The 22,473-nt window shown below is 45.3% G+C and overlaps 2 protein-coding genes across 4 annotated transcripts in view; one reads left to right on the forward strand and one right to left on the reverse strand.

Annotated features, from left to right (window-relative positions):
* Positions 1 to 22,473, reverse strand: part of GRB2 (growth factor receptor bound protein 2) — an 88,602-nt gene that overhangs the window by 12,256 nt on the left and 53,873 nt on the right. For all 3 annotated transcript variants that reach the window (XM_017884863.1, XM_017884864.1, XM_017884865.1), the window contains exon 3: positions 1,038 to 1,135. In XM_017884863.1, coding sequence (XP_017740352.1) covers positions 1,038 to 1,135 — 98 coding nt within the window. The remainder of the gene's footprint in view (positions 1 to 1,037; positions 1,136 to 22,473) is intronic.
* Positions 5,425 to 7,040, forward strand: LOC108537315 (60S ribosomal protein L36a-like). Its single transcript, XM_017884584.1, has 2 exons — positions 5,425 to 5,569; positions 6,568 to 7,040. The coding sequence occupies exons 1-2, from the start codon at positions 5,425 to 5,427 to the stop codon at positions 6,912 to 6,914; spliced, it is 492 nt and encodes a 163-aa protein (XP_017740073.1). The 3' UTR covers positions 6,915 to 7,040.

Genomic DNA, 22,473 nt, shown 5'->3' on the forward strand with positions numbered 1-22,473 from the left:
CGGCCCTAAGACTGTTTTAAAATTTCTACTCGATTGTTAAAAGAAAATTTTTACGAGAAATATTTGACAGGACTGTGTGCGGCCCACAAAGCCCAAATTACTTGCTATCTGGCTCTTCACAGAAAAAGTTCAGCCAAAGCTTGACCTACAGTTTCTTTTTAGGACGACTGAAGGAAACAGAAGTTCATATATTATGTGACTTATATAGGACCTGGGGAGATGTGCTGTGATCCAACGGGGCCCTCTCACTCAAGATGCAACAAGCTACCTGAAAGTCTCCGCCACCAGCTGGTGTAAAAGCAAGCGGACAACGTCCAATGGCATTCTAGTCTGAGCGTGGAAAGCCTCGGCTCCCCTGACACACCTGCAAGGCAAGCCAACAACTGCTTCTGTGCTAGCAGCAGGGCCCGTGAATGAGGGGTGGGTGAGGATGGGAGGACAGTGGTCTGCAGGGGCTCCTGGGGTTCCACTATGTTGCGTTATCAATAAAATCGTGGCAGGGGTAGCTTCTGAAAAAAATTAAAAATATTCACTGCTCCCAGCAGCCTGAGGACAGCATATTTTGTTCTCTCGTAAGTAGGAACACTAGGATAAACATGTATTGAGAACTATTAGATGCCAAGCACTGTGCTCTGGGGATACAAAGATATTAAGATACTGTCACACAGGATTAGCACATATAAACACAAAATCATCTAAGTACCTTTCCTAAAACTCAAAAAAATGCAGAATTATGAAACACATCTGGCCCTGAGACATGTTGAACAGAAAAAGAATTACGGACCCGCACAACTATTGTTTTATTTTTGAAGATCACTGAAAGCTTTAAATTGACATTATCAATCTAAAACATATAATATTATTGACTATTATATATTATTATATACTGTTAACATGCACAATCAATATCCTTTGTTAATTCCCTAGAAACGTGAATAAAAAGTATGACATCCATCCCAGTGATCTCAGTTTTAAAAAGAATGTTTGAAACAAGGAGGTGGGTCCAACCCTTGCAAGACTAATGGAACTCAACTTACGGATGTGGTTTCATTTCTATGTAGTTCTTGGGAATGAAGCCGTCTTTTCCATTAAGCTCTGCCTTGTACCAGTTCTGATCACATTCTTCGTTCAAAACCTGAAAAGAAATAAGACAACAAAAAACCCCAATCATTTCCTTTTCCTTTTAAAAAGGTAGTTACAATTATGCTGTCTTTTAGGTTTGTGAACGCTTTCATTCAAAGTATTATCAGTTATACAGATATGAGACTCCTTGTAACTTCAAACAACCGGCATTATGTTAAACTCGGTTAAAATGAAACAGAAATTATCACTGAAAATGAAAAGTCAGGCTCCCAAACATCTGCAATGAAACCCTCAGTAAGGAAGGAGAAAGAAGAATGGCAAGAGTTAGTTTTCTTTCCTTTTTTTTTGTTTTTTCAGACGGAGTCTCGCTCTCTCGCCCAGGTTGAAGCGCAGTGGTGCGATCTCGGCTCACTGCAACCTCTACCTCCTGGGTTCAGGTGATTCTCCTGCCACAGCCTCCCGAGTAGCTGGGATTACAGGTGCATGCCACATTGCCCAGCTAATTTTTGTATTTTTAGTAGAGACGGGGTTTCACCATGTTGGCCAGGCTGGTCTTGAACTCCTGGCCTCAGGTGATCTGCCCACCTTGGCCTTTCAAATTGCTGGGATTACAGGTGTGAGCCACTGTGCCCAGCCAGTTTTTTTGTTTTGTTTGTTTTTTCTAAGAGAGAAACCTGGAGAGGAGGTTCTGGAAAACGGCAAACACAAAGGAGACTAAGGGAGCCTGACAAAGACAAAGTCTGCTCTCTGGGAGAGCCAGGTGACACAGTAGAACTGAGCATCTACAGAACCTTTTATTAGACTCCTCTAGAGATCTTCCAACCGACCTCCAGAATCTACAGTGATAGAGTCCTGATCCCCTCATGGCTTCTCTAGGTTACTGCAAGTATGGGTCACCACCAAACAGCTCCAGAACACTGCTGCTTCTGAGGACAACCACATGCCCTCGTACGGGACAATTATTTGAAGGAAAAAGCATGGCAAATCCTACTCAGTTCAATATCCCAAATGCCACACTGTATTAAAGTCAGATAGTGCTGAAAGTATATCAACCAGCACAATTCAGGCAAACGCCTTGGAAATCCTGTAACTGAACCACTACATTCTACAGATGTAAAAAAAACAGACCAATGGCCACCCCAGGTTATGAGGTAGTGACCCCACAGAGCTAACATCACGTCCAGACTTTCATATTCCCAATGACCGTTCTCTCCAATGCTGCCTCTTGAATTGCAGATAGGCCAGGCCATGACACTATAATGCGTACAGTAATACAGCAGTCCTCCTTACCATGATGGACACGTTTCAAGACCTCCAGTGGGTGCCTGAAACCATGGATAGTACAGGACTCTAGATATGCTATGCTTTTTCCTACACTATACACATACGTATAAGTTTATTATTATATTTTAGATTTTTACATTTATTTATTTTGCCCAGGCTAGTCTTGAACTCCTGTACTCAAGGGATTCTCCTGCCTCAGCCTCCCAAAGTGCTGGAATTACAGGTGTGAGCCACCATGCCAGTCCTACCTATAATTAATCCTGGCAGTCTGGAAGGATAAGGTGGGAAGACTGCTTTAGCCCAGGAGTTTGGGACCAGCCTGGGCAACACAGTGAAACCCTGTCTTTATATTTAAAAAGTGTAAAAGAAAAGTGATAACAATATACTGTAATAAAAATTTATGTGAATGTGTTCTCTCTCAAAATATCTTTTTTTCTGTTTTTGAGTCAGGGTCTTGCTCTGCTGCCCAGGCTGGAGTACAGTGGCCCCATCACGGCTCATGGCATCTCAATTTCCTGGGTTCAAGTGATCCTCCCATCTCAGCCTCCTGAGTACCTGGGACTATAGGCACTTGCCATGTTGCCCAGGGTGGTCTTTAACTCCTGGGTTCAGGTATCCTCCTGCCTCAGCTTACCTAAGTGTTGAAATTACAGGTGTGAGCCACTCTGCTTGGCCAAAATATATTACATATACGTTGGACTGCAACTAGCTGCAGGTAAGGGGGGGGCTAGTGTATACAGAGCAGAACAGAATCAGGTACAGTGTGAGAGCCACCCTATGAATTCTAGACTTACAATGAAAGGCAAAGGGCAGAAGGCATAAGGTTGGTAAAAGATAAAACAGAAATGTGCGCACAACCCCAAAATGGTGGGCCCAGGAAAATGCTGGCTAGTACAGTGGTAATCTACACACCTAACAAAGTTCTGAGAGGAAACTGGTAATATTCTTTACAAAATGATTTATTCAAGATGTTGAACAATGCTGTACTCATAGCCAATTAGAAGCTGGATTGCTCTAAAGTGAGTGCTGTCTGTGTACTGCCATTCAAAGTGAGATGCAATAGAAAGGGTAGATAAGAATGACAGATAATCAACAACTGGCCAGGCTGCCTTAATGACTACTCTAGGCTAATTTCTTTCTTAATAGAGGGTATGCCCTGCAGAGCTTTGCAATGCTGGTACTTATCTGCTATGCTTGCCAAACTCTGGCTGCAGGTGCCAGACACTGGGTTTCAATGCTTAGGATAAAGTGGCAAATCCTGCAAGAACTAATAAATATGTGTAGCAAACTCTCAAAAAAATTAGCTAGTAGTAAATCCCAGCGTATTCAAAGTTTCCAAGAGTCACACACACACTGATAGAGTATTGATGAAAACTCTTCTCGTCATCATTTCATTTCTCTTAAATCACATTAAAGACTGGAATGAGATAAAACAATATATGCAAGATACACTCATAATTTTAAAACCTTCATTTTAAACACACTGCATTGCGCTGCGGCCAGCAATGGTGCTGCATTGATAGACAATTATAAAGTACACACCAAGGACAAGTTTGAGGAGGGAAAGTACGCTTCAATCCTGCCAGGCCACCACCACCTGCCCCTGTACTGGCAGCACAGAAAACTCTGAATAGCCTTTGAGAAAAGGAGCTACTTTAAAAATTATTTAAGGCCAGGATTCTGTTATCTACCAAAAATAAGGTCTAGAAGGAAAATGTGGTCTAATAATGATATAAAGCATCATCCTATAGTAATAATAAAAACCCTATAGGCTTATAAACAATATTTATTATTTCATTTCAGAGACAGAGTTTCACTATGTTGCTCAGACTGGAGTAGCTGGGACTACAGGTGCGTGCAACCATACCAGCTATGAGGAGTTTTTGAAAATGTCTTAACTCCTGAAATGGTGAGGTATGTCTACTTTTACTGTATACACTTGTTCTTGGAAGATACACGACAGTCAGACTGACAAAGAGCTGCTTGTAACCTATTTGTATATCAAACCAGAACAAAGTAATCATTAGAAAGGAACACTTTCGGTTTGTGACCAATAACTTTGCAGAAAAAGATAACTATTTACCTGCCAGGAGTTCATAGAGCCACACTGTCTTCTTGTCACCTTCACCAAGACAGAGGCAAATCTCCCTAAAAAGTGTCCCCTCCCCCAATAAACACAACTCCAGGGCAACTCCCAGATTTTTTTTTTTTTTTTGTATATATAGTTGTTGTAGAAGAACTAGGAGTCTCGCTCTAGCTCCGCTCCAGGCTCGCGCGCTCGCGAGGATAGAGGTCTCCCTGGCATCTCGCGAGCTCACTGCTACAGCTTTGCCCTTCGCTTGAGGCAGGGTTCTTAGTATATACGCCATTCTCCCTGCTCAGCTCTTGAGGTAGCTGGGCTACAGGCACCCGCCACCTTTTTTGAATCAGCGCGCAGGCATAAACTCCTCAAGAGATTTTTTGTGTGTCTTTTTCTTATATAGAATGACGAGAGGCTCTTCACTGTAGATGATTCACGAGCTATAGAAGTCTCGAGGTTCTCTCTGCTCCTGGTCCGCTTGATTCCCGACTTCTTCTCTGTTATTGCATCGCTCCCAGTTCAAGACTCGCTTAGCGCGAGACAATGCTTGTCTTAGACGTGAGTCAGAGATTCCACGGCTTTAGAGCTACGCATTGGGCTCACGGCCTCAAGCTTCCAGCACAGTGCTTGATGCGTGGCGCTTAGCATATATTCGCGCGCGCGCTCTCGACATCTCCAGACTTAGTCTGCGCAACCATATAGAACTATGGCTTCTACAGAAAAGAAATTATGCTACTCTCTCGCGCTGTGCTTCTTTGAGTCGCTCATAGTATCGTTTCTCCGCGCTTCATGCACATAGGGCATGAGACAGAGATGATGAGATCTCATATGCCACTTCGCTCTTTGTAATAAATGTAATTTTTTTGTGTTCATTTGTATATATATATTCGAGTGGCGTGGCTCTTTGCTGCTGTTCAGAGCGCACACTTTCTCAGAGCTCGAGCAGTAGTGGACGCTCGGCCAATAGACTCGTCGATATGCTGCACAGCAGACCGATAGGGGCGCACGCTCTGCGCGGGTTGTGTCAAAGCGAGCTGCGAGTGTCTCGCTGCTATAGCGTGTCGCAACGAGAAGCTGGGTATTGTGATCGATGTGGTGTGGTGTGCGTGGCTGCTGATCTCAGTGAGTGCGCGCTAGTCTGTAGTAGTTTTGTCGTGTTTAGTATTTTCTAGTAGAGACACATATATATAAGATAGATTCACTCATGGTATTTGGTTTTTTTTTCTTCTAGTTGTTCTGTGTCTGCGAACTCCTGGCCTCAGGTCGGATCTGCCCCCTTGGCCTCCCCCAAAGTGCTGGGATTAAGAAAGGACGCCACCGTGCCTTGGCCACAAATAATTTTTGAAGGCCTACTCAGACTCCTCGAGCATGAGCAAGCCTGCCTCCATCACGTGTCTTCACTTGCTTATTCCTCCCTCTGCACAAATTCCATGAGTGAGCCTCACAAAAAAGTTTCTTCACTGTTAAAATCTCTAGAGGACAGTGTTTTTAGCTATTACCCACAGCTGCATTTTCTATTCCAACCCCATATTCCTCAGTTTATGACTTGTGTAGCCACACAGACACTTTGCGTTTAAACGGAAGCAGATTGATCAAGAGGATGAGATTATGAAAGGAGGAAGGGACAAGTTTCAGTGAAGAGAGTTTCTTTTTTTTTTTTTTTGCAAGAGACTGAAATAATGTTAAGAGCCCAAATCAGGAAGAAATTTAAGAGATGAGGAATGAGGTGAGCTTTCTACAGAGGAATTAAAAATATACAAGTCCTGGGCCGGGCGCGGTGGCTCAAGCCTGTAATCCCAGCACTTTGGGAGGCTGAGACGGGCGGATCACGAGGTCAGGAGATCAAGACCATCCTGGCTAACCTGGTGAAACCCCGTCTCTACTAAAAAAATACAAAAAACTAGCCGGGCGAGGTGGCGGGTGCCTGTAGTCCCAGCTACTCGGGAGGCTGAGGCAGGAGAATGGCGTAAACCCGGGAGGCGGAGCTTGCAGGGAGCTGAAACCCGGCCACTGCACTCCAGCCTGGGCGACAGAGCGAGACTCCGTCTCGAAAAAAAAAAAAAAAATACATATATATATATTTATCAACACACACACACACACACACACACACACACAAGTCCTTTCTGTGCTGACAACACTCACGCAAACGGTCAACGTTCCTACAACTCGTTGGACTCTCTGTAAGAAGTGTGGCAAGCACCAACCCCACGAAGTGACACAGTACAAGAGGGGCAAGGATTCTCTGTATGCCCAGGGAAAGCGGCGTTATGACAGGAAGCAGAGTGGCTATGGTGGGCAGACTAAGCTGATTTTCCGGAAAAAGGCTGAAACCACAAAGACTGTGCTAAGGCTTGAGTGCGTTGAGCCCAATTGCAGATCTAAGAGAATGCTGGCTATTAAAAGATGCAAGCGTTTTGAACTGGGAGAAGATAAGAAGAGAAAGGGCCAAGTGATCCAGTTCTAAGTGTAATCTTTTGTTTTATTATGAAGACAACAAAATCTTGAGTTTATGTTCACTTCAAAAAATATATATATGTACAAGTCAATGGAAGGGGACATGAAGGAACTCCGGAGGTGCTGTTTATCTCACATTTCCTGACCTGGGTGTTTTCTGTTTGTGAAAATTCACTTAACTATAATGATATATAAATTTTTCTTTTCTTTTTTTTTTTGAGACAGAGTTTTGCTCTTGTTACCCAGGCTGGAGTGCAATGGCGCCATCTCACTGCCATCTCTGCTTCCTGGGTTCAAGTGATTCTCGTGCCTCAGCCTCCCAAGTAGCTAGGATTACAGGCGCCAGCTACCACATGAGGCTAATGTTTTTGTATTTTTAGTAGAGTTTCGCCATATTGTCTAGGGTGATCTCAAACTCCTGACCTCAAGGGATCCATCCGCCTCAGCCTCCCAAAGTTTTGGAATTACAGGCGTGAGCCACGGCGCCTGTTCTTTGCATTTAATTTTCTATACAAATCATAGAAAAAGGTGTCATTTAGAAAAATGGCCAAGTATTTTGTTTATAGATTGCTGCATTTTGAAATAAGGGGATATTTTCTAGCCTGAACATATTCAGTCATCTGAAAATGAATAAAAAATAGAAATCATTTTTTTTAAAAGAAATAAGCTGTACAGTTATGGTCCCATCAAGCTTTTCAACACGTGCTCCTGTTGCAACAGCTTGCAGAAAGTTCAACATTTCTTCAGGGAAAAATTATTCAAAGTTTTATCAATCTGTGAAGAAATTTGTGTGAGAGCATTTGTGCATGAAAGATGGGAAGAATTACATTTTCAAGCCCTTAACATGTAAAAAACCAAAAACACTATTTATAGCTGGTCCCTGCAGTGCAGAAATTCAACATAAGCCAGTGCTGCGGTGTCCCCAGTTCTTCAAAGCACCCAGGTAAAACTACTCTAACTCCTGAGTATCACTCAGTCAATCCCAAAGGAGCAATACTGAAATTCTGCTATGACTTGAAATTTCAAGAATTCTAGTAGTATCTACTACATAATTTCAAATTCCTAGAAAAGAGAAAACACACACGCACGCATGCTTTTAAAAGACTTTAACCCTTAGGAACAAATTCTAAGGGCCCTGGCGGGGGTAACAGTACTGGGAAGCCACTCAAAGTCAGTTCTCTTCAGGTGCCTGATTACATATTTTATTAGAAGCTATTAGAATGCTCTTCAACTTCCCTTAGTATGGCTAACTGACTCAGTTTCAAGCTATAGTGATTCATTACTAACACTTTAAGTGCTTTACAATCACCACCTCCATCTGTTACAGTTTTTCTGCAACATGAAAAACATCTTGGCAATGCTGCCTGCTATGCTGTGTGCCAAATCATGAAAAACACCCACAGTGCAGATAAACTATTAAGAATTTTAGTGATGAGACAAGCAGCAAAGGTTGTTCAATAATTAAGGTTCCCAGTCCCACAGAGAGCTTGAATTGCTCACCCAGGAACACAGAGAGAACAGTTCTCACATTTGCCGAGCAGATCAGTATCCATTTGGAATGACTGCAACTACAGCAAGGCCACGGCTCAATAAAAATCTGAAAAGCATCTTCGCCAACCAGGCCAGGTGACAGGTACTTGACTTTTAACAACCAGAAAGTTGAGAAGAAATGAAACGCATTTATGAAGTTTTAAAACTCTCCTGGCCGGGCGCGGTGCCTCACGCCTGTAATCCCAGCACTTTGGGAGGCTGAGGCGAGTGGATCACCTGAGGTCAGGAGTTTGAGATCAGCCTGGCCAACATGGTGAAACCCCGTCTCTACTAAAAATATAAAAAATTTGCTGGGTGTGGTGGTGCATGCCTGTAATCCCAGCTACTCAGGAGGCTGAGGCAGAAGAATCGCTTGAAGCCAGGAGGCAGAGGCTGCAGTGAACCGAGATCATGCCATTGCACTCCAGCCTGGGTGACAGAGTGACTCCATTAAAAAAAAAAAAAAAAAAAAAAAAAAAAAAAAAAAAAAAAAAAACACAAAGGAAAAACAAAGGGTATTTGTTAGTCAAGTACACCTCCTGACCCCTGGTGATGGAATGGTAAGAGGTTCTGACTTACCACCTTTTAAACGTTTTTAAAGGAAAGGAAGAAAAAAGAGGGGGGGAGGAAGGAAAGACAGGCAAGAGGACAAAGTCCCCAAACTCCAACTTTCCATGGTAAAAATCATTCATTACTTTCTACTTCCCTCTGCCTACGAAGGAAGGAGTCGTGCCCCATGAATACTGCTTTCTTTCCAACTGCCACCTTTCTGAAAAGTAGCTGCTCAAAGTGGGGATCAGTGTGAAAGGGGAACATCAGCGAGTCAGGAGATGGGAACCCACCAAATGTCCAGGCAACAAGGCTTAAGTGCCCCAAAGTTAACCACTGCCATTTTCTGTTAAAAGCCCTAAGTATCCTTCTACAAGTGCCAATATAGTCTGGCATTCCGGTTTTCATAATTTGGCCATACCAACTATCTGCTCTGATCACCCACTGCTTCTCCAAATGAGCCCTGTCGTGCAGTCAGCTAGTCAACTCACCGACCTCTAAACACACTGTACTCCTCCCCGTCACTTGTCTGTACTTTTCCTTGTCTATTGAAATCTTTCAAAATTCAGTTCAGAGCTTACAACCACCCTGGTCACCTTTCTCTCTGCTTCAATCTTATAGTATTTAATGGAGGATTACTGTCAATAATATAGTCCCCTTATGGTGATTATCTCGTCTATCACTACTTCGTACCATGTGCTGCTATGACTTGGCCCCCTCCCAAACTAACCCACAAGCAATGAAGCTGGCTCCATATCCAGTTCTCATTTGTCTTCCTCACAGCTCTTAGTATGGTATCTAGCATATTTTGGGGAACTGACTTATATGTGGGGGCTCTGTTCTAAATGTTCTAAGTAATACATTCAGGGCCCTAGAGCAGGCTGGGTCTACAACAATTTATACATTCTCTACCTTTTTAGTAAAAAATTGAGGTGAGGGTCTTGATATGATGCCCAGGCTATTCTCCAATTCCTAGGCTCAAGCATCCTCCCACCTCAGCCTCCCAAAGTGCTGAGAATGCAGGCATGAGCCACCACACCCTGTCAATTTGTACCTTCCTGGTGATAAACAAGAACCTCTTAAATAAATCCTAGAAAGACTGACTGTCATGAGTTTGTTGATCCAAGCAAGGAGAGGTAAAGGAGGTAACAGAATTAGACAATCAGTCTTCCTGTAACTTAAGCACCCTGCCTAAAGGCTATGTGGAGTACCTTTCCACAAGGCCACCTACTTCTTTGTCTAAGATAAAAAGATGTGGGCTGGGTGCAGTGGCTCACACCTGTAATTTCAGCACTCCAGGAAGCCAAGGTGGGAGGATACCTTGCGCCTCGGAGTTTGAGTCCAGCCTAGAGGGTACACGGAGACCCTGTTTCTACAAAATATTAAACAATTAGCCTGGCATGGTGGTGTGCACCTGTAGTCCCAACTACTCAGGGGGTGGAGGTGGGAGGATTGCTTGAGCCTGGGAGGTCCAGGCCTGTAGTGAGCTGTGATTGCACCACTGTACTCTAGCTGGGGTGACAGAGAGAAACCTTGTCTCAAAAAAAAAAAAAAAAAAAAAAAGGGTATAAGCTTGGGAAGGGGGGGGGTGGGTGGAAAGAGAAGGGAACTTTCAGTATGACAGGGATAAAGGGGGCTGGACTAGGGAGAGAGGAGGTGTAAGTGTTTCTACACATGTCCTACTAATCCCTCTCAGGATGGGGCGCTTCCTGGCAATGTGATGTCTCATTCTGATTCGGTCTGCCTGTCTGACTTGTGACAGACTTTTGCAGGGTGGCAATTTTAATAGCTACAACTCTTCCAGCAAAATTTGTATGAAACAGTCTGGAAGACCTTGGACTTTTTGATTCACCCACTGGCCAGCAACTAGGGTGATGGAGAAAAATGATCACATTAACAGACCAGGACTATTCATGCATTAAAAAAATTTCTTCATAATGTTCACACATGTTAGAAGATGAACAATTAAGATGACTAACCAAATTACAGGATATTTCCTTCTCTGAGAAACATTTTAGTTCAAAAGATAACTAGGTTATACTCATCAACCTCTTCAGCTGACCTCCTATCATCAAGAGAAATTGCTCATTTTTAACAAAACAGGAAGGTAGTTCACACTTATGTGATATTACTCCACCCAGATAAATCTGGAGGCAGCGAAACCTAAATGCATAGACAATACCCCAAAATAAACTTCTACCGAAGGGGTACAAAAAGTTTCCATTCAAAATAACTGTCTTGGGTTTTGTCACACGTGCAAGTCCTATTTGGTGGAGCTGAAATGCTTTTGGAATGTCAGAATTTCAACTGCAGGAGTAGGGAGAAGAAAGGAGAGGAAGGGAGGGGGCAGAAAGAGACCGACGCAAACACAGAGAGATCAAGAGGTTTCAAGAAAAATCTGTATATTTGAAAAATTCAACAATCATATGATGACCTGTACCAGACAAACACCAAGCTCTGAGCTCGGTGAACTGAGGATAAAATGGACACCCCTCCCAAGGAGCTTAGGGACTAGAAAGCTGCCAGGCGCATCACAGTGTGACGGATGTCAGGAGCGGGGAGTTATGGGTACTATGGCAGGCATCGACTCAACAGAAAATATCTGACTTCCAAACACCAAAGACGACGACTTAACTCCAGTTTAGGTGGTGTCAGGAAAACATGCCAGATGAACTGTGAACTTGGTTACTCCTTGTCTGCATCTTTAGCTCTGCTTAGTCTGTTTGGATTATGAGTAGAAGGAACACGGCAGACTCTGCAACTTGCAAACAGAGGGATAGATTGTTCTCTTGGCCAGATTTGGCTGCTATTAACTAAAAGACTGGTTAAGCTTCTTTTACCTTAAAAGTAAAATCTTTATTAATGGTATCAGAACTTGTAACTGGAAATAACCCAAATAATCTCAACTGTAGCTGATTTTTTTTTTCCAGACAGTCTTGCTTTCGTTGCCTAGGCTGGAGTGCAATGGCGTGATCTCGGCTCACTGCAACCTCCACCTCCCGGGTTCAAGCGATTTTCCTGCCTCAACCTCCTGCGTAGCTGGGATTACAGATGCCTGCCACCAAGCTGGCTAATTTCTGTATTTTCAGTACAGATAGGATTTCACCAAGTTGGCCTGGCTGGTGTCGAACTTCTGAGTTCAAGTGACCTGCCTGCCTCGGCCTCCCAAAGTGCTGGGATTTACAGGTGTTGAGCCACCGCGCCTGGCCTCAACTGTAGCTAATTCTTTACTTCAATGACACATATTTAGCAAGTGTCCTTTTCATCCTTTCATTAAAACAGGAGGAGGCTTTTAATCTTACATGAAATCCTACACTCCTCTCTTCAAAAAAATAAAACACAAAGCCCCCGGCCTGGGGGAGCAGCCATTACTCATGTTTTGTGATGCTAACAGACAAATCACTCCTGTGTATCAGTTCCACCCTCTAAGGTCTCTACTCATATCCCACTGCCTCAGCATAAAGCAGAAAACAGGAGCTCAGACCTCCACCCTGAAAATTAATGACAACAGAGTTTGTTTAATTCCACGTTAAGACTTTACGATTCAAGAGGTCAATGAAAGGACTGATCGATTTACAGTCGTTCTGTGACCCAAGAGCCACCTCAGAGGATGTTACTGAAAGAAGAAAGAGCAATGTTGGTCACAGAGCTATTCACCAACATGTGCATAAGGACAGACTGAAAAACTCAAGGCTGGGGTCCTTCCACCAGGACGCCGTTAATTTCCAACTCAAAAAGTTAGTTCCAAATGCATTTTCTACTTCAGAAGCAGTTAATCTAGTTCCAAATCAGGAAAGGCTTGCTATAATCACATGACAGACGAAGAGGAACTGGGGTAGAGTGGCGAGTCCCCACCCCACCCCCAACCTCAGGGTGGAGGCGAATGCAGAGAGTTCAACAGGTAATGACAATACAAACTGCAAATGTGGATTCGAGCTAGTGGACAGGGTCAGGGAGCAGAAAACACAGGGACCTAAACTAGTTTGGGGGTGGGGGCTGTCAGAGAAAGCTTCCCCAAGCCAGTGACATTTGAAGGGAGATCAAAGGCTCTCCTGTGGATGGTCTGGCAGAAGACCACAGTATGCAAATTAAGAAGCTCAAGCTTATATGTTACAATCATCAGAAGTCGCTGAGAGTGACATTAAGGTTTGCATTTTTCAAAAGCTCCTCTGGCTGGCTGTGAGATGAACTGCAAAGAGGTGCAGCTGGGTGGGGCAGTGAGGTAGAGAGGAGAGAGTCGAGGTATTTCTGGAGGTAGAATCAAAAGGATTTGGTGATGAGATGCTGCTCAGTGGTCTTCCTCTCGGCTACCGATTTTTTTTTTTCTTCTGAAAAGTGTTTTAGAAAAACTGCTATATTGGCTGGGCACCGTGGCTGAGGCCTGTAATCCCAGCACTTTGGGAGGCCAAGGCGGGCGGATCAGTTGAGGTCAGGAGTTCAAGACCCACCTGACCAACATGGTGAAACCCTGTCTCTACTACAAAATACAAAAAATTATCCGGGCATGGTGGCGGGCGCCTGTGGTCCCAGATACTCGGGAGGCTGAGGCAGGAGAATCGCTTGAATCTGGGAGGCAGAAGTTGCAGTGAGCCAAGACTGCGTCACTGCATTCCAGCCTGGGCGATAGAGTGAGGCTCCAAAAAACAAAGACAGGTATCAATCTTGTGCTGGTTTCCTCCATCTGTCTCTCCAGATCCAGTTGACAACTTGCTTTTCTTGCCTTTTTTTTTTTTTGAGACAGAGTCGCACTCTTCGCCCAGGCAGGAGTGCAGTGGTGCAATCTTGGCTCACGGCAACCTCCACCTCCCAGGTTCAAGTGATTCCCCTGCCTTAGCCTCCCAAGTAGCTGGGATTACCACACGTGGCTAATTTTTGCATTTTTTAGGTAGAGACAGGGTTTCACCATGTTGGCCAGGCTAGTGTCGAACTCCTGACCTCAAGTGACCCACCCACCTTGGCCTCCCGAAGTGCTGGGATTATACGTGTGAGCCACTGTGCCCAGCCTGCTCTGACTTTTTGGATCTGTAAGGACCACATCAACAGGCTCCCTCACTCTCTGGCTCCCAGTGCTGTGAATCAATGGGGAGGCCTGCAGAAAGTCAGAGGAAGGGAGGGACAGGTCAGGGCATTCATTTTACCAGCTCCCACCCTGGGAGTGTCTGTGGATAGTCTTGGACTCTCAATTGAAAGTAAGTCCTTTCCTTCTCCAGGTTTGGGCAACTCCTGCCCCTTCCTTCTCCCCGTCTTAGGCCTCATGGTGGTAACCTGATTACCAGCTGTGGATGCTGCATCATCCCTGTGGTTTCTAGAGAAACTTCGCCCACACTGATAGCGGCAGGAGGCAGACAAACGCCTCACAGGGGCGGGTCCCCAGTGAAACCCCACCTCTAAGCCAAAGACAATTGAAAGCCTGAAAGCCACACTACAAGACAAATCCACGGACTGGACTGAGAACCCATCTTCCCATTTGGTAGGCTTTCCTGATTGATCCCCACCCTTCACCTATTTTACATCTACCTACTCTTTCCTAACTGATTTTCTACACTGCCGTGCCCACCTTTGAGTGGTGCCTTTGCTTTAGCCTTTCTTTGCATGCCCACAAACCATTCAGCATGGATGCCCCTATTGTGAGTCCATAAAAGCCCTGACCCAGCTACACTGGGAGAGAAACCACCAGACTTCAGGGGTGGGGAACCACCACCTCCCCTCCTGAAAGCTGGTCACCGCTCAATAAAATTCTCCTCCACCCTCCTCACCCTTAAATTGTCAGTGTATCCTCATTCTTCTCAGACACAGGACAAGACCTTGGGAACTGCTGAACGTGGGTACAAGCTATAACACAGGTGAGCTGGGGCATACCTGGCCCAGCCATGAGCTGAGCTGGTGCACAAGCAAGACTTAGCCTTGGTGGGCTGAGTGTGGAGGTCCTCAGCTGGGGTCAACACCTTGCAAATAGTCTCATTATTAAAATCTCCTCAGTTTAAGTGTGTCAGGTGTTCTCTACCACGTCTCAGACTGAAATTAGCTTAAAATCAGTTGTATACGTCCTTTGGAATGCATTAAGGAGATGCTCCTTTATATAAAGTGACATTTGTTATGGAACAGAAAGTATCCAAATTCTACCAACTACTTGGGAGAAGAAAACCATAAAGGAGTCAAACAATTCTGTTCTGTTAACTACTTTTTCAAAATTTGAGACAGGGTATTGCTCTGTGGCCCAGGCTGGAGTGCAGAGGCACAATCACAGCTGAATGCAGCCTCAACCTCCCGGACTCAAGTGATCCTCCCGCCTCAGATCTTCCCATAAACAGCTGGGACTACAGGTGCGAGCCACTATAGTTCGCTACTTTTACAATTTTTTGTGGAGGCAGGGTCTCACCATGTTGCCAAGTCTGGTCTGGAACTCCTGGTCTCAAGGTATCCTCCCATCTCAGCCTCCCAAAATGCTGGAACTACAGGTATGAGCCACAACGCCTAGCCCTATTCTGTTTACTATTAAAAGCTGAGAAAGGGGGTGAAGGTATAAAACCTGAGATCTGTAATCTGACCATTTTACTAGACTGTCATAATGACTTGCAGTAGCTGTCCCCTTTGAATTGCACTTAAGTTAATGTTCAAGTGTCTACTACACTGAAAGCATTGTGTTAGGAAGCTGAAATGTGAATAAGAATAAAAGGCATGGTCTCTGCCCTCAGAAATGTTTATGAGCTATGGGAGCTATGTGTGTAAATAAAGAGGAAATAAGTAAAAAAGTGAGACAAGGGAAATTGCTGATTGTGAGTTGGACACAGAATTCATAGCTACATGTTTCTATTTACTTTTTAGTTTTGGAGACAGGGTCTCACTCTGTCACCCAGGCTGGACAGTGCAGTGGCACGATCTCTGCTCACTGGAGCCTCTGCCTCCCAGGCCAAGTGAACTTCCCACCTCAGCCTCCTGAGTAGCTGGGACTACAGGCGCATGCTGCCATGCCTGGCTATTTTTTGTAGAGACGGGGTTTTGCCATGTTGTCCAGGCTGGTTTCGAACTCCTGAGTTCAAGCAATCCGCCCACCTCAGCCTCCCAAAATGCCGGGGATTCAGGCATGAGCCACTGCGCCCAACCCAGCAACATGTTTCTAAATTAGCTGCATGGCTGATATGGAAAATTCAACTCATGTATGGAGGTTCTAGAAAAAAGGACAACCTCAAATAGTCTAGGACTAGGGCAAGAACCTAAAGGTAGAACAGCTTATAACAGGTGAGAAGGTATGGTAAGCAAAGTAATTTTCCTTCTTGTACTTTCATTGGAGTTTAAATAAAAGCAGCAGCCATTCTTGTTTAATCCCACTCTGTCCTCTGCCAGACTATACATTGCCCTCTGTTGATGGAGCTGTCGTATGTTTAAATGATAAATGGTAATTTCATACATTTGGACAGCTGGATATGGCTCAACCAAGCAGGGTCCTCTCTTACAGGTCACCACGCTGACCATGTTACTAAAACTACTGCCTAACAGATAAGACAAGCGGTTCTCCCTGTTGTCTTCAGCCTGCTAAGGCTGCAAAACCTGAGAGCCCAGAAACCTTCAAGGACACATGCAGGCTTGCTGGGATAACCAGATCAACGGGCTTGTTCGAGCCTTCTGTTTGCACAACTCAGACTTTTTTTTTTTTTTTTTTTTGAGATGGAGTCTTACTCTGTTGCCCAGGCTGGACTGCAATGGTGCGATCTTGGCCCACTGCAACCTCCACAACCTCCACCTCCCAGGTTCAAGCGATTCTCCTGCCTCAGTCTTCTGAGTAGCTAGGATTGCAGGCGCCCGCCACCACGCCCGGCTAATTTTTGTATTTTAAGTTGAGACGAGGTTTCACCATTTTTGCCAGGCTGGTCTCGAACTGCTGACCTCAGGTGACCCACCCACCTCGGCGTCCCAAAGTACTGGGATTACAGGCGTGAGACACCATGCCCAGCTGACTCAGACATTTGATAGCCACACACTGCCTCACTTTGGATGATCATATTGGTGAAGACTAAAATAATTTAATACTCAGTGACAGGGATATTACTGGTGGGAGTATAAAAAGGTATATGGCTTTATGAAAAACAATTCGACTGTATGTATTAAAGATCTAATGTTCATACCTATTAACCCAGTAATGCCATTCTTAGGACTCTATCCTAATAAAACAACCAAAAAAAAAAATACTTAGTCAAGATGGGCACAGTGGCATGTGCCTGTAGTTCCAGCTACCTGGGAGGATCCCTTAAGCCCAGCAGTTTAAGGCTGTAGTACGCTATGACCGCACCTGTGAATAGCCACAGCACTCTGGCCTGGGCAATATAGCAAGATCTCATCACTGAGGGGGGGAGAAAAAAAAAAAAGACTGAGTAAACAAGTGTGAGTGAGTGCCTATTTTGAGTTAGGAACTATGCTAGGTCCCGGGATACAATTTTAAAAATGAGCCTTACTTTCAAAGAGCTGACAGTAGGGGAAGCAAGTTCATTACAACTTCAAGTTTAAGTTCTATGAGTCCAGGGTGCTCTGTATGACAGCACATTTTAGAGACCGAATCCAATCAATGCACAGATGGGAGTAGTCAAGGAAAGCTCGCTTGCGCGGTTTTATTTATTTTTATTTTTTTTTTTGAGACAGAGTCTCTCTGTCGCCCAGGCTGGAGTGCAGTGGCATGATCTCGGCTCACTGCAAGCTCCGCCTCCTGGGTTCACGCCATTCTCCTGCCTCAGCCTCCCCAGTAGCTAGGACTACAGGCACCCGCCACCATGCCCAGCTAATTTTTTTTTTGTATTTTTAGTAGAGACGGGGTTTCACCATGTTAGCCAGGATGGTCTCGATCTCCTGACCTCGTGATCCACCCACCTTGGCCTCCCAAAGTGCTGGGATTACAGGCGTGGGCCACCGCGCCCGGCCACTTGGGCGGTAATATTTAAATGGAAACCCTGAGCGTAAGTAGGCTGTAGTGAGGCTTGGGGGTGGGCATGGAGGACACAAATGAGAGCAAGAAACATTCCAGGCACAGGCAGGGGCAGGTGCAAACGTTCTCAGGCAGGAAGGGATGTGCACAGTCTAGGGGAGACCAGGGACAGAGAACTGAGCCCAACTGTGCAGGGTAGAGTAAGGACTAGGGGAATTTGCTCATTAGGATGGTGGTTCGGGCTTGTGTGTGCACACAGCTCTGAGGGGACAAAGAGCAGCAGCAGGAAGATCAGGTGGAGAAGCGGCTACTGCAGGGAGCCAGGAGGGAGCAGCAAACAGGAACTGAGATTAGGGTAGGGGGGCTTCTGACTGTTTTGAAGAGAATCTAAAATGAACACTGAAAAACCCACACGCATTATTTTAAGAATCTAAATTGGCCGGGCGCAGTGGCTCAAGCCTGTAATCCCAGCACTTTGGGAGGCCGAGACGGGCGGATCACGAGGTCAGGAGATCGAGACCATCCTGGCTAACACTGTGAAACCCCGTCTCTACTAAAAAAAAAAAAAAACAAAAAACTAGCCGGGCGAGGTGGCGGGCGCCTGTAGTCCCAGCTACTCGGGAGGCTGAGGCAGGAGAATGGTGTAAACCCGGAAGGCGGAGCTTGCAGTGAGCTGATATCTGGCCACTGCACTCCAGCCTGGGCGACAGAGTGAGACTCCGTCTCCAAAAAAAAAAAAAAAAAAAAAAAAAAAAAAAAAAAAAAAAAAATCTAAGTTTATCCCACCCTCCCAAGACTCCCTCTGTACTTCTGTAGGAACAGGGTGCACAGGACCATACAGGATGAGACATCAAATTCCATGTTGTATCATAGGCTTCTCAAGGTGACAAAATTAAAAATTAGAGGAAGATGGTCAAGTGCTGGTGGCTGACTACCTGTAATCCCAGCACTCTGAGAGACTGCGGTGGAAGAATCACTTGAACCCAGGAGATCAAGACCAGGCTGAGGGATATAGCCAATACCTGTCACTACAAAAATTAAAAAAAAAAAAAAAAAAATTAGCTGGGTGTAGTGGTGTGCGGCTGTAGTCCCAGCTACTCTGCGGCTACAGCGGGAGGATCAGTTGAGCCTGGAAGGTGGAGGCTGCAGTAAGTTATGATCATGCCACTGCACCCCAATCTGGGTGACAGAGCAAGACCCCCCCCAGAGAAAAAAAAAAAAAAAAAAAAAGGAAGTTTAATTATTCTCCACCATAAGCGAAGAAAAAGAGAAAGAAAATATATAAAAGGGATAATCCCTCGCCTAGAAGGAATGATCCCATTCTTCGATAATATAGGTGATATCTTAATTGTGGTACAATTAAAAACAGCTACACAAAACTGCTCATAACCAATTACCAATTCAAATAAATATACAGAAAATCTTTGTAATCTATGAAAATTCTAACTAGTACACTCTGACACATTTTATTCACTTATCACGTATAGTTACTTCACTTCAAAGAGTGACATTAGGGGGCTTTCAAGACCCCAAGTACAGGCCCTTGCATTAAGAAAATGGACATCAGGGTTCAGGGTGTAACAACCTTTACCTAAGCATCTCTAATGGAATCGGAGACAAATATAACTGTTGTTAACAGGCAGGCTAAATTAACTACCTCTTTTTGCTGCTGGACCGGAGGCTTCTCTAGTAAGTAATTAGCCCGGTCCTGGCCTCCTTCAGGCAGCTGCATGGCTCAGGAGGAGCAGGTTCAGGTTCGCTGTGAGGGCTGGGGGGCAAGGCAGCCGCAGCACAGCCCCTGCTCTTGGCAGGCACCATCATCAAGAGACAAGCCCAGCCTTGCTCCGCCTCTAGTTCTCTCTAAGCACCTACACACTGCTCCATGTGAAAAATCAGCACTTTCGTCCCACAGAACTGTCACAACCTGCAGAGAAGAGAGGGACTAAGAGGGCTAAATGATAGGATGTATTAACACAAACAACAGGTTTGTCAGACCCGCAACTCCATGTTACAAGAACAACTTCCTGATTTCATGTTACACTTAAAGGAGAAACGTGTGTACCATCCCATGATTCTGGGGCAGGAGCAGTACCAACAGAACATCCATGCTCCCTGGAAATGGAAGGGTGACCAGGCATAAACGGTTCACTCTCCTGCCCACAATAACAAGTAGTTTTCCAAAGGAGAAAAGCAATCAGACATATTACATAACAACTAAGATATGCCTACTGTTTGCAGCTACAGCCTGGTATTCAGCCTTTATGATCCTCTCTATGCAGTAAAAGTGTTTTAATGTCATGAATGTCTATGTATAAATCTATAATGATTAAGGCTATCAACTCTGAACTGACTAGAACCAAAATTTCCAGTTTTCTCCAGTTGAATTTTCATCATCAAGCTCACAAGACCATCCTCTGGGAGAAAAGGTTAGCTTGCTTTTTTTGTTGTTTTGTTTTGAGACGGAGTCTCACTCTGTCGCCCAGGCTGGAGTGCAGCGGCACGATCTCAGCTCACTGCAAGCTCTGCCTCCTGGGTTCACACCATTCTCCTCTCTCAGCCTCCGGAATAGCTGGGACTACAGGCGCCCGCCACCACACCCGGCTAATTTTTTTGTATTTTTTTTTAGTAGAGATGGGGTTTCACTGTGTTAGCCAGGATGGTCTCGATGTCCTGACCTCGTGATCTGCCTGCCTCGGCCTCCCAAAGTGCTGGGATTACAAGCGTGAGCCACCGTGCCCGGCCTAACTTGGTTTTTTTAAAAAAGACACAGCTGTACCTTGTATTCGTGGGGGACTGGTTCCAGGACCCCCGCACATACACAAGCCTGTGCATACTCAAGTCACACAGTTGGCCCTCTGTGTAAGTGGGCTGTGCATCCTATGAACATTGTCTTTTTGACACACATGTAGATTGAAAAAATCCGTGTATAAGTGGAACCACGCAGCTCAAACCTCTGTTGCTCAAGGGTCAACTGTATACTTGCTTTACTGGATGGCCTTCTGCATTTCCTCGAGTTTCCATGACTTTTAAAAAAAACCATTTTTGCCGGGCGCGGTGGCTCACACCTGTAATTCCAGCACTTTGGGAGGCCAAGGCAGGCAGATCACGAGGTCAGGGGTTCAAGACTAGCCTGACGAACATGGTGAAACCCCATCTCTACTAAAATACAAAATTAGCCAGGCGTGGTGGCACATGCCTGTAATCCTAGCTACTGAGGAGGGTGAGGCAGGAGAACTGCTCGAACCTGGAAGGCAGAGGTTGCGGTGAGCCAAGATTGCGCCATTGCATTCCAGCCTGGGCAACAAGAGCGAGCCAACAAGGCGACACCTCCCATCTCAAAAACAAAAAACAGAACAACAAAAAAAAACAGAAACACCAGGGCCAGTGGCTCAAACCCGGTAATCCCAGGACTTTGGGAGGCCCGAGACGGGGCGGATCACGAGGTCCAGGAGGATAAGACCATCCCTTGGCTAATAACGGTGGGGAAGACCCCGTCTCTACTTAAGAAAAAATACAAAAACTAGCCGGCGCGGTGGGCGGGCGCCCTGTAGTCCCAGCTACTTCGGAGGGCCGAGGCAGGAGAATGCGGGGAAACCGGAGGCGAGCTTGCCAGTGGAAGCTGAGAATCCGGGCCACCTGGCCATTCCAGCCTGGGCGACCAGAGGCCGAGACACCGTCTCAAAAAAAAAAAAAAATTCTGGCCAGGTACAGTGGCTCATGTCTGTAATCCCAGCACTTTGGGAGGCTGAGGCAGGTGGATCACCTGAGGTCGGGAGTTCAAGACCAGCCTGGCCAACATGGAGAAACCCCGTCTCTACTAAGAATACAAAAAAATTAGCTGGGCGTGGTGGTGCGTGCCTGTAATCTCAGCTACTTGGGAGGCTGAGGCGGGAGAATCGCTTGGACCCAGGAGGTGGAGGTTGCAGTGAGTCGGGATCACACGCCATTGTACTCCAGAATGCGTGACAGAGAAAGGGTGCTTGAGCGGCAAATGTTTTGAGTCCTTGCATGTCTCAATTCTATGTTTATACTTGAAGGCTAGCTCAGTTGGGTATAGATTTCAACAGAATCCTGGGCTGAACAGCATTTTCCCTCAGAACTTGGAAGAGACACTGTTTTCTAGTATTCAGAGTTGTACAAGCAAAGTTTATTCACAGTCTGTTTTTTTTTTTTTTTTTTTTTTTAGCAGATGGAGTTTCACTCTTGTCGCCCAGGGTGCAGTGCAGTGGCGTGATCTCTGCTCACTGAAACAACCTCCACCTTCCAGGTTCAAGCGATTCTCCTGCCTCAGCCTCCCGAGTAGCTGGGACTACAGGCGCACGCCGCTATGCCCAGCTAACTTTTTTTGTATTTCAGTAGATAGAGTCAGGGTGTCACCGTGTTGCCCAGGCTGGTGTTGAACTCCTGAGCTCACGTAATCCACCTGCCTTGGCCTCCCAAAGTGCTAAGATTACAGATGTGAGCCACTGCACCTGGCCCTATCCATCTTAATTTTAAATGCATTTCAAAGTTACAGATATGAGTACATTTCCCCCTAAATACTTCAGTATACATATTATTACCTTTGGCTAAATAT

The sequence above is a fragment of the Rhinopithecus bieti genome, unplaced genomic scaffold, assembly GCF_001698545.2.
Source record: "Rhinopithecus bieti isolate Rb0 unplaced genomic scaffold, ASM169854v2 scaffold_13400, whole genome shotgun sequence".
Taxonomy (NCBI): domain Eukaryota; kingdom Metazoa; phylum Chordata; class Mammalia; order Primates; family Cercopithecidae; genus Rhinopithecus; species Rhinopithecus bieti.